General features: G+C 38.1%; 1 protein-coding gene across 1 annotated transcript in view; it reads right to left on the reverse strand.

Annotated features, from left to right (window-relative positions):
- Nucleotides 1-12,707, reverse strand: part of LOC122798137 (dual 3',5'-cyclic-AMP and -GMP phosphodiesterase 11A-like) — a 757,362-nt gene that overhangs the window by 579,073 nt on the left and 165,582 nt on the right. The window contains exons 3-4 of the mRNA XM_044066848.1: nucleotides 11,391-11,480; nucleotides 4,602-4,742 (exon numbers count right to left, since the gene is read on the reverse strand). Coding sequence (XP_043922783.1) covers nucleotides 4,602-4,742; nucleotides 11,391-11,480 — 231 coding nt within the window. The remainder of the gene's footprint in view (nucleotides 1-4,601; nucleotides 4,743-11,390; nucleotides 11,481-12,707) is intronic.

Raw genomic sequence — 12,707 nt, forward strand, 5'->3', positions numbered from 1 at the left:
GCAGGTGGAGAAGTGTGTCAGTCCATAGGGGCCTACACTGTCAGTGTATGTGCTATACGTTCCCTCTTTGCCAAGGCGTGGGCATATTGGGCATGCCTCCATCTGCCTACTGGGGCTGGCACAGGTTGTTCGTGGTCTGAATCCCTCTGTGCCTGTGATGGCCTTGGCAATTGCAGTGGGCTGTGAGGGCCTTCACCATTATGTCCCTGCTGCAGCTGTTTCCGCAGGATCATATTATGTAGCATGGCACATACTATGAAGATGTGGGCACACGTGCCTGGAGAGTACTGCAAGGCTCCACCAGATATGTCCAAGCAACGGAACCGTGATTTCAGCATCCCAAACACATGCTCTATGATGATTCTGGTTTGTGCGTGTGCCTCATTATGGCGTTCTTGCATGGGTGTGTGTGCATTTCTGATGGGAGTCATCATCCACGGCTCCAGTGCATAGCCAGCATCCCACACAAGGTAGCCATATGGGATGTCCCCCCTGACAAATACCTGATACAGCTGTGAGGCATGCCAGATGTGGGAGTCATGGTAGCTTCCAGGGCTGCCAGCACACACATCTGTGATAATGCCCTGGGCATTGCACATGACCTGGCAGTTGATGGAGTGGTATCCCTTGTGGTTTATGTAGCGCCTACCATGGTCTCTGGGTGGTGACTTGATATGTATGTGCGTGCAGTCTATTGCACCCAGTACCTCTGGGTAGTGTGCCACATGGTGGAAGAGATGCATATTGCTGGCCAACTCCTCCTGAGTTCGGGGGAAGTATATATGCTCACTGGCATGTGGTAACATGGCATCCAGGAACTGGTGGAGTACCCTGGATGCTGATGCCTGTGAGATCCCCATGATATCTCCAGTTGGCCTTTGAAAGGTACCTGTGGCTAGTATTCTCAGGCTTACACATACCTTCATGTCCACTGGGATGGGTTCCCCTCTGTTGTTTCTGGCTCTCAGGCGTGGCTGGCACAGCTCAACTATTTGCTGTATGATGTCCCTGTCCACCCTGTAATGCTCTACTATCTCCAGATCATGTAGCCCCTGGTAGGTTACCCTTGGTCTGAACACTCTTCTCCTCCTCCGGGGCCTGAGGTGGTTGTCAGCATCGTCCTCCACAACACCTTCAGTCTCCAACACATGCTGATGAATCACAGCTATGGCAGCTCCCAACAAGTACATTGTAAAAGTTCCCCATCTGTTTACACCGATGGTGCAGTGTTTGGGAATACACAAGTGTGTGTGAGGTGCCTTCACACTTTATACTATTGTGCTTTGAACACTGATGATGTCATAGGGTGTGTATGTACATTCGGAGCTGCAGGGTATCTTGTGTTTTACCACAGATACTGCTATTGTGCTGCCTTTGGTGTTGAATTACATTTAGCTGCCATGGATTACCTCTTGCCCTTGCCTCCACTTTTCTTAACGATTCCCCTCCCATTGTCTGGCATGCATCCAGCAGCCTGCTTTCTTGTTTTGTACTTTCCTGAACCAGGATTGTCTTGCAAAATGTGTTCTATTGCCAATCTACTGCAGGTTTGCTTTGCTCGGCGGTTACAGTTCTCTTTTCTTTGCAATCCGACACCTCCCCTATCCTGTTCTGCAGGTTGCTGCTAGCAGCCTTGTTAGCTGGCGTCAATTGCCCACTGTGAGTTAATAGGTGTTAATTGCTCAGTTGTACTCCAATTACCCTACTGTAGCATTTCCTTATTGTCTTCCCCTAAACTTCCTTTTTGGGCTGTGGTGCGTGGTGCGTGAGTCCGCTTACCGGGTTTCGGGCACGTTTTCATCCACGTACACATGCGCTTTCGGGCACCATGTGTGCTCTCAGCTGAGCAAAGCTATACCTACATCCACGCCCCTGTCCTGCGGCTTTGCTTAGCAATGGGCAGCCTGGATTTGCATTGCTCCAATGTGCTTACAGCTGCAGTGGCACACCCCACTGCTGATGTCATGTATTCCTCCAGACCACTCCTCGGTGTTGTAGCGCTGTGCCATATTGTACATCCTTAGGCCGGCGGGACGTTTGCGATTCACTATTACTTGCCTCATTTGCATGGCATTGACTACTAATTCATAGTTACTGCGCCGAACACTGTCACAGGCCCTTAGCAACCCTTACAGCTTGGTTGTGGTGTAGCATGCATACCATTGACTATTATGGTGAAATCATGATTTGTGTTACATTGCTATTTTATGACATTTGTATATATTTTCCTTGTGTTCCCATTTGTGCACACATGCCCTATGGTTGTACTTTGCGTTACTGTGGCCATGACATTAAATGTTATTTTTTATGTGTTGTGCATCTTTTCTTATGCCATTGGCTGTATATTTAGCCATTGGCATATGTTAACTTTGTAATACATGAGTCTGGTCCACTTCCAAGGCTCCGATGTTCTGTTTGTCAACATGTAAACCATTTTTTTTGGTTTACATTTCTGTAGGCTTACGCTACGCCTACGCCACTTCATGAATCGCTATGTACCTTCATTTGCATGCTGCAGTACTGCGCATGGGGTGATTTGCATACCTACGCCGGGAGCTGCGCAGATCTGGCGTACGCTGGTAGTGCACATGGAATTGGATCGTACCTGAATCACTCGGCGGCCATATTTGGTGTTATACCACCTACGCTATGCCTGCACCTGGCGCAAGCTTCATGAATCCCGGGGTAAGGATTATCTTTCAGTAAATGCTTACATTATCGTATTACTCTATGAAATTTTTCATCTGGTATTTATATTTTGCATTTACCAGTATTTGTACCGTTGACATTTTACAGTCAGCTTAATGTCCCAGTTTTATTTGCATCAGTTTTGTAACTCTTAGCTCTGAAACAGTTGTGAATGTGGCACTTGTTTGTTCTTATCAGTTGCTTTTTATTTGCATATTAAAATTCTCATTTATTACTCATATTCATTTGCTGTATATTTTTTCATTTTTTTTCTCATATCAATACAAGTTCACACGCACACACAAAAAATATCCTCAATTTATATTATTTGCATTGCAAATGAAGACAGTATGACACTAAATGTATTGTCAATATTCATCCTGTACCACTGACAGCATGGTGTTTTCATTAGATGTATATCCAAGTATGATACTAAATATATTGTTAATGTTCATCTTGAAGCATTGACAGTGGGTGTTTTAGTTTGTTATATTTTACATGCTTCCACTCACATGAACATCAAGACTTCTTGTCAAAATATAAAGCAGTGCTCTTATAAGAACATTTTAGACTACTGTATTCTAGTGTGTGCTTGTGATGTGTGTGTGTGTGTGTGTGTGTGTGTGTGTGTGTGTGTGTGTGTGTGTGTGTGTGTGTGTGTGTGTGTATGTGCTGAATATGTACGTTTAAGTGTATGCATATGTGTTTATGTGTGCTTGCATGTGCTCGGTTGTGCACATGTTGGCATATCACACCAATGTGAATTAGGCAATCCTCCATCCATAAAAGCATTGCCCTGTAAGTGCTGAACTCCTCCATGGTCCATCCTTCAGCTCTGATATTATGAAAATGATTATTAAGCACCAGTACTTCCCTCCACAGAGATGAGGAGCTTTGAAGCATTTTGCTAAATACAAAATGCTTAACCAGACCTCACTGCAGTATAGACAGGTTATCAGCATGTGTTACACATCTATCTGACCTTACAAGGGAAGGTGTATATGACGGTAAATGTATGTTTAGACTGCAGGCTCTATACAAGCTTAAGATGTCTGATTTTCATTATTAGCTTACAGTTTATTCTGCCACACTTTCAAGTTGTTGAAATGTGTAGTATGTTATTTTCTTCTGAAAGAGCTGTTGCAAAGATTTACTGTATAATTTTCCAATTTCCAGACTGTAACAAAACAGCAGTCTAGTCAGTGTATTCAGGCCTGGCAATTTACTACAGAAGATTACAGCTATGAATGGTTAGCAATCTTCTTCCTGTAGCCATTGGTTTGATTCTCTGTTTCCATCTTCTTAATGTGTAATTCAAAGCAGGATGACTACCAGGCAGTGCTGCAAGGACACTCTTGAAAACACACAGTTGTGGCAGTGCATTTACACAATCAACAAAAAAATAAAACAGATTGACGAATGCTGATTATATGCGTAACTATGGTACCACCCCTTTTGCAAAGCATTTTTTTTACTGCAAACAGGGTATTAAACATCAGCACTGAAGGAAATAATTAAAGTATTATTGAAGATGTATGTCAAATTAATGAATAACAAATGAAATGTTGATTATTTGCACCATATTGTCTTTTTGAGCCAGTCATGATATGTCAAAAACGTGTAGGAGATGGACTCTATAGCACAATACAGTACACTAGAGATAAATTTGACTACAGGTTACCTTTTTGGCTTCCTGATCCAACAGACACTTTATTCCTGGGGTAAGCAGCATGGCCTTCACTGACTTGGGGAAAATCTGCACACTAAACTCTCCTTGTTGCATGTCTAGGTTCTATATGGTTACCTTGGCTTCCTGCCTGGTAAGACATCTTATGAATCAATGCAAAGGCAGTCCTGAAAAAAAATGCCCTGATTTGTTAGAACAAAAGATGGTCCAATGCTAAAATTCATACCGGAGAGTTGACATCCTCCAAAAGTAAAACTGAGCATCTTTCACACTGCAGCAGTGTGAGGGCTCGCTGCATTATTTTCCGTACGATCTTTTCCAAATCTGTCTGCTCTTCAAATAAATCATTAACAACTTCCAGGAGAGTCTGAAACAAAAACAAAAGACACTGAAAAGGTTATTGTGTTACATACATGCAAGAGAAAAGAACCTTAAAACAGTCATGTTCAAATTAAATTAGCTGTTGTAAACATAAAACTTCAGACAAGTAGATAATGTCAAGACTTTTACTGTGCTATTTCATTACAAGTGTGTGGTCACTTATTCCAACTCATCAAATATATTACACAGTCTCTCTTTCAACATTATTTATAACACAATTTCATTCCCTCATGTCTGCTACCTTTGCTACAGATAGCAGGGCCCATAAGGAGAAAAAAGTACATGTCCACCTCCACCTTTAAAATGTGCTACTTTTCTAGGCCAAAGTTCAGCAGGACAGCTAACATCTGTTCTGAGTCCAGATGCTGTGAGTCAGGAAGGATAAAAATGAATATATTGAAGTTCAAGAATTTCTGGGAGCTAGTTTGAACACTATTTTACCTTGCAGACATGTTATTCATGGGAGGAAAATGCCTCTTTGGAGCAACAGCCTGGAATCCTGATAAAAACTGATGTATGCATTGCTGGCTTTTTGCCACAAGTGGGAAATGCAAGCTCTAATGTATTTTGTTCCCAAAAAGCAAAGCATGCATTAAAAAAAAAACAAAGATATACACAATCCTGAGCTATATAATCTTGAAAATCAAACTTCTGAAACTATAACAATGAAAGACCAAAATGCTGAATGCCACAATGTCTAAAAATCTCAACTACAGAATCTTCCTGCTAGTGTGAATCCAATAATGACTGCTAACATGAGTCCTGCTGGGGTGTGGACCCAGGAATGAATGCAAATGTGGGTCAATCAGGGGAGTAAATCCGAGAGTTTGATATTGTGGTCTTCAGCGTTTTGATCTTTCGTTCTTATCGTCTCTGGATTTTGATTTTCATCACTGTGTTTGTTTTATATATATATATATATATATATATATATATATATATATATATACATGTATCTATATAAATATATATGTGTGTGTGTGTCTATACCCGAATTCCATTTTGCCCAGCCGACTTCAATGAAACCTTGAAAAACCGAAGTCACGAAGTACTAAAGTTCTTTCACCAGGAAACGAACCACTTGGTCACCAGGGTGAACTTTGCCCTTTTCTCCCAGGTAGTGCAATCTCAGAGTTGGTATATTTAGTTAGCAGGGTGTGTGTGTGTGTGTGTGTGTGTGTCAGTTTAATTTTTTTGAGTTTTATTATTTTTACCCCGGTGGCCAAGTGGTTTGTTTCCCGGTGAAAGAAACTCGGTGCTTCGTGGTTTCGGAATTTTAAGGTTTCATTGAAGTCGTCTCAGTGAAAATGGATTTGGGTTAGTGGTCTTTCAGTTAATGAACATAGGCCCATTTTATATATATATATATATATATATATATATATATATATATATATATATATATACATATTTATGTACATATACACACACACACACACACACATAAAAAATATATGTAAATGTGTGTGCATTACATATATTGTATACACACACACACGCCCATATACATATTATATATTGGATTGATTAACTTTGGTCAACAAAGCAGATGATTGACAGGTGTGAAAAAAGTCAACAGTCTCCAAATAGGAGAATATGCCTCTTCCCTGGAATTGCACAATCTTAGAGTTAGTATATATAATTAGCAGGGGGTTTGGGGGGAGCAGCTCCCACAATGGGTCTTACCCCCTGCAAAAAACACTGCTTTAATTTTTTTATTTGTAATTTTACATGCTTCAGAATTGCTGCTCTGCACATGCATAGTGGTGTGTTGACATTCACAGAATTGAATCTTTGTGGTTGATATTGTGAATGTTGACATTTGTGTGTTTTCATTAAACTCAGTACACCTATATATGGGGTCTACTTTATGACCTCGAAAAGCAAGTTGGCCGAATATGAAACGCCCGACACATAACACCCAAACGCTGACTAACCCAAAACGTGTATGTCCCGAAACCTGAAATATTGATTCAGGAAACTTGTTCATAATCCCTAACACCACTGTTCTAATTTCTCACAGTATGAACATTTTTGCAAGGTTAAGTAAAACTTGTAAATTATATACAAACTTTACCTAACCTTATAAAAATGTTCATACTGTGAGAAATTAGAAGTACGTTTATGTTTTCCGGTGCCCTTTCCCTTCACCGGAAAACGTAATCGTACTTCTAATATCTCACAGTATGAACATTTTTGTAAGGTTAGGTAAAGTTTGCATATTATATATAAACTTTACCTAACTTTACAAAAATGTTTGTATAGTGAGAAAACTGAACTACGTTTACATTTTCCGATGAAGGAAAAGAGTCCTCTGCTTGATTCAGTGCAGTGGTGTAAGGGATCATGGACAAAGTAGGTGATTTGCTCTTTCCAGTTTCAGGACATATGCATTTCGGTTTAGTCAGCATTCGGGCATTATGTGTCGGGCATTTCGTATTCGGCCAACTTGCTTTTCGAGGACATAAAGTAGATCCCTATATATGTATATATGGGAACACTTTACAAGTTCGAAATACTGAAGTCTCAAATTTCAGAATCTTAAGCTCATAAAGTGGAAGGATTGGAAGATCGCAACCCCAGAAGCACAAAATTCAAAATCTCGAAAGCAGGAGATTTTGAATTAGTGGTTCTGGTGTTGCGCTGTGTTCACGGATTCAGTTAAGTGTTTATGTTTAAGGGTGTTGAGTAGGGGCTGTAGTGTGTGTTAGTGTGTATTGTTACTGTGATGTGTGTGTGCGAGAGGAATGTAGTTTGCGTTGTGGTGTTTCGTGTGTGTATGTAGTGCGACCTTGGAGTTAGAATATTTAAGTAGGTTAGATGTGTGTATGCTTATTTAGTTTTGTGCGTGTGTGTTTTATTGGTGTTTGACAGTGTTGGGAGTTTGAATCTCATGGTTTTGTGGTTTCAGGATTTAGGGTTTCGCGCTTTTGTGGTTTTGGGTATTTGGATTTTCTACTTTATGGGCTCAAGATTCTGAAATTCGAGATTTTAGAATTTCAAGCTTATAAAGTGAATCCGTATATATATATATATATATATATATATATATATATATATATATATATATATATATATATATGTATATAAAACACAAAAAAGGAAAAATAATTATACAGGAATTATTCCTCTTGATACCTGCATTCAAACTATTAATACAGACTATTGCCAAAAGTGTTGATGCAAGATCCATGCCACAGATTACTTTGCATATTTATTAAACATTGAGTTTCACATAACTCTAGTAACTACCAAATCTTTCCATAATATATATGTTTATATATAAATAAAACATATATGTATAACATAATATATATGTTGCAAATATATAAATATATATATATATATATATATATATATATATATATATATATATATGATACAAATGTGTATATATATATATATATGTGTGCATATATACATGCACACACATATATATATATATATATATATGCATATATATATGCATATATATATATATATATATATATATATATATATATATATATATATATATATATATGAGAAAGAGAGATATGAATCCCTCCTCAGAAGCCTGAAGTTTCAAAAGGTCAAGACCTTAAGATTGAAGTTTTGAAACTTCAAATGTTTTGACTGCAGATCGCCGCACCACACGGAACAGGATATTTATGGTGTTCCTCACTGTAGTGCGATCTTGGAGTTGGTATATTTATTTAGCAGTCGGTGTGGACAGTGCAGGTGGGCTTAGCCCTACAAAAACATAAACATTTTTTTTTTGTTTTTATTTTTTTCTTTTATTAGGTTTTCAAAGTTTCAAAACTTCTATGTTATGGTCTCAGCCATTTGAAGTTTTGAAACTTCAGGCTTTTGAAGTAGACACATATATATGTACACACACACACACACACACACACACACACACACACACACACACACACACACACACACACACATAAATATTAAGTCTTCAACTAGTTTTTATATGCTAATTCAATATGGAATAATTAGGTGAGTAATTTTTAGGAATTTAGTACCTGTTGCAGTGTTGACTCAAACAAATTACACTCCATTAAGATGCACAGTTCCAGCCTTTACAATATTTCACCTATACACATTGTTTTTGTTATAACAAATTCCCTTAGTGCTGTATTGTTGTTGCATGATATCTGAACTTCATACAAACCGTGGATACTTATAGTAGGTTCACCATGGACAGTAGTTTGTTTCACCGAAGAGGTAGTGCAGTTTGATTGACATTATATTAAATTCATAAATTCATACAACCAAAGCACAGGCCTAGATGCTTACTTTGTTAGTAGGCAATATACCTACAGCAATGATAACAGCCAGGCAAACAATGACTTTGCACTTACTTATATAAGGAGCAAAAAGCATCAGTTGCAATAAAGATACAAACTTTGTATATATTATTGCTTCAGTCATTGTCATTGAATGCGATCTGTTGAACTTCACTTGGATTAAGGCCTTTGCTGTAATTACAACTGCTTTTCTTGCAAGGGAGGAATATTTTCAAAAGTTGTTACACGGTTGAACTACTGAGAGCCTGGAAAGTTATTGGGTTCTAGTGCCAGTGTATGCACAGCAGTAATTCTGTTTTTAGCACAGAAGGTTGTAACTAAATTGTTGTGGTAATTTAGAACTGGTGCAAGTGTGTTTGTGTATCACAGATGAGTAAGGGAATTTATTAGTATCCATTTAATGGTGGAATCATATGAGATGTTTCTTTTTTATATGTCCAGTCTTCAGTTTTTGAAATGTTTGCCTGTTTCCAAGTTCTTACACAGAATGAAGGCTACCAGGGATATAATGCCTGCCATTTTATACTAATCCTTAAAAATGCCAGTTTGTTAAATTTCTTAATAAGCATGTATGTCTTGTAAAAATAAAACAAAAAAGATGTTTATGCCAAGAACACTTTCTGCATCTAGATGAATTGTGTCCCCCTTTCTTTATAATGCCATGTGTTTCAGATCTACTCCCATCACATCATATTTTGGACATTTAATACTAGAACCTGCATATATTCTCTCAATAAATTTAGGAGTAGCATGTCCATTTTATCATGCCTTTAACATCACTCACTTTAGATGGGAAGTAGAAGGTGCCTTGAAAAAAGCTGGCCATTTGGCCAAATAGGCACGCCTCACTGCCCAGTCCTACTGATTCTCTGTAATTAAGCTTCCCCATCTTGGGAGAGTATACACGGTGCTACTATTGTACTTTGGAGTTCAAAGGGCATGCAGTTAACTCATATTCTGATGTTCCTATCTTTCCATTCTTGATAATGTTCCACATTCCATGCCATCATACCAGCTAGCAAAGAATACCTCAGCTGGCAAAGGTGTTAAAGCACTCCACCACCTAATTCAAACCTAGTTTTCATCTACTCTAAACCAGCTCTCTGGCGCCAGGTACAAGTTCACTCAATTGACAAGTTTCTAAGACTGTATAAAACAAAACAATATCAAGATTAGCTTCCACTTTGAAATATGGGTTATTATTACTTATCCTGAGCTTGATCCAGAATCAAAGCCAAGGTGCCAATGAAGAAAGGATAGGATTTCAACCACAGTTTCCAAAGTGAAGGTCTTCAATCTAATGAATGAAGACAACTGGATCAACAACACTAAAGGAATGGCCTCCGATGAGATCCTAACTTCACAAAGCACTACCTTGATTTACCCAGAAAGAAGAGGCCAAGCTAGTCCTTCCTGACCACCTCAGAAAGTCCAACAGCCCAGCAAAAGTACCACTCCAACAGCAAACATTAAAGTTAGGGGGTCTTACTTCTTCAGTGGAGACAGGTTACCATAATAGTCTATTAGCGGCCCTATGTCATGTGTCTCTCAAAATGGAAGGCTCTCTTTTGTCTGCCATCTTGGAAAACCACCTCCTGTTAAACTCTATAGGAAGCATATAGTACATGAAAAAGGATAATCTTCTTAAGCACATTAATGCATCCCACAAGACAGGGAGTATTAAAGTTGACATCCTCTTGGCCATCTGCATTACAGAAGGACAGCACAATACTTCAGAAGCACAGACAAAATACATGCTTAGGGCTGTTGGAAGTGCAATAGATGTTTTGAGTGTGCTGGATGTAAGCTGATGCCAAGCCAGAATGGAATAAATAAAGGTATAAATATAAAACTTAAAAACACTGTAATTTCAGGTCTGACTTCAAGAAGCAAGAGATAAAAGGGGAAAAACAAACAAAGAAAATCTACATGATCATATTAGCATTCTGAACACAAATACACACACACACACACACACACACACACACACACACACACACACACACACACACACACACACACACTTTTATATGAACACACATATGCACTCATGCAAACACACAGACAGGCATACACACATACACACATAAACAAAAAAAAATATTATAGCCATTGGCTGCTATAGTATAGTCTCTGGTAAGAGCTGGTCATGTGGATCCACTCTAATTAGGCATTGATTTTCCACAGTAAAATACAAAGAAAATGCATGTGTTTACATTCACCTCTTTATTCCATCTAAAACAACAGAATTTTGGAGAAAGGCATAGGAAAACAAGAAAGAATGGAATGGAATCCTTAGTAAATCTTTCCATGCAAAAAATGTAATCACCTACCCTGCTCCTATCATATTCTTTTCTTGAAGCAGCAAAAAGTTTGGCATTGGAAATGGATATGCCACAAAATGGCAAATACATCTGCAGAACCTAAAAAAATAAATAAATAAATAAAAAAATAAAATAAAATAAAAACAATGTTACAGTTCCAAACAAGCAGCATAACATATCAAGAGTTTACTTGATAGCAGTTATAAAGTGCTGAATCTGTCCACTTAAGCCTTGGTCCATCTGTTCATGTAATATTCTAATGTGATCACATTTGTTAACGTTTAACATTTCTGTACTGGTTACTGCTGTGGACATTTGTGTTTCTGCCCCTACATCTGTATAACAGAAGAACAAATGAATGAATGAGTTAATTTAGTTAATTCCGAAGCTACCCATGAAACTAGAAGTATGCCACATGTCTAAGGAAGATACTTTCAGATCTGGACTTGGTATCCATTCTTTTTAGACTATACAGTAGTTTGCAGTATGCGTATGAGCCACAACAGCTGCATGACACCTTTATACTTAAATTATATTTTTATTGACGAAGACAATCTGTCTGTCTAATATAAGTGTATAAAATATAGCATGAAATGTACTACTATCCTTTTACTACATCTTTGACGATGCAGAAAAGTTTATTTAAATATATGCAAATTCACCTTTTTAAAGTTATTGAGCTTTTATAAACACCATATACTGAACATCAAGACTTAAAAGCAATCACTGAATTACTGTTATTGTTTTCCTGCTGAATTAAAAATGACATTCATCTATCAAACAAGAAAGACTTTTTTAAGCTAAAAACAGAAAAACTAAGAATTTGTAAACTGACCCACTGGGAAGCAAGATAAAAGAACTGGCAGGGGTTCAGTGATAGGAGTCCCCACAGAATAGGAAATAGGGCAACATACTGAAGCTCAGTGGCAGGAAGGTGTCAAATCCATCTCACTGAAAGCTCAACGCCAATTACCTACAGGACAGGGGACCTCTCAGTTTGCTTCAAAGCCTTACTTGCGCAGACACAAGATCAAATCAACTTTGATAGAAAAATCTACAATTCTATAAAAGGAAACTGGCTTTAAGCTTCTTTTCCCTTCAGTGAATTCAGAATCACTTACTCAAGGAACAAAGCAATAGACCCAACTAAAGAATCACTATGCTTATTTCATCTCTGACAATTTAAAAAAATATATGCATATAGACATATAAAAAATTAAAAAGGAAGCAGCCAATTATGCGAAAACTTTGATTCAGTTTCAAGCACCACATCATGAAAGAAGTATTCCATGGAGAAACATGTTAACCCACTTCTCTTTTCCCAGC

This window comes from Protopterus annectens, chromosome 3.part1, assembly GCF_019279795.1.
Source record: "Protopterus annectens isolate FY-2018-M chromosome 3.part1, PAN1.0, whole genome shotgun sequence".
In the NCBI taxonomy this organism is placed as follows: domain Eukaryota; kingdom Metazoa; phylum Chordata; order Ceratodontiformes; family Protopteridae; genus Protopterus; species Protopterus annectens.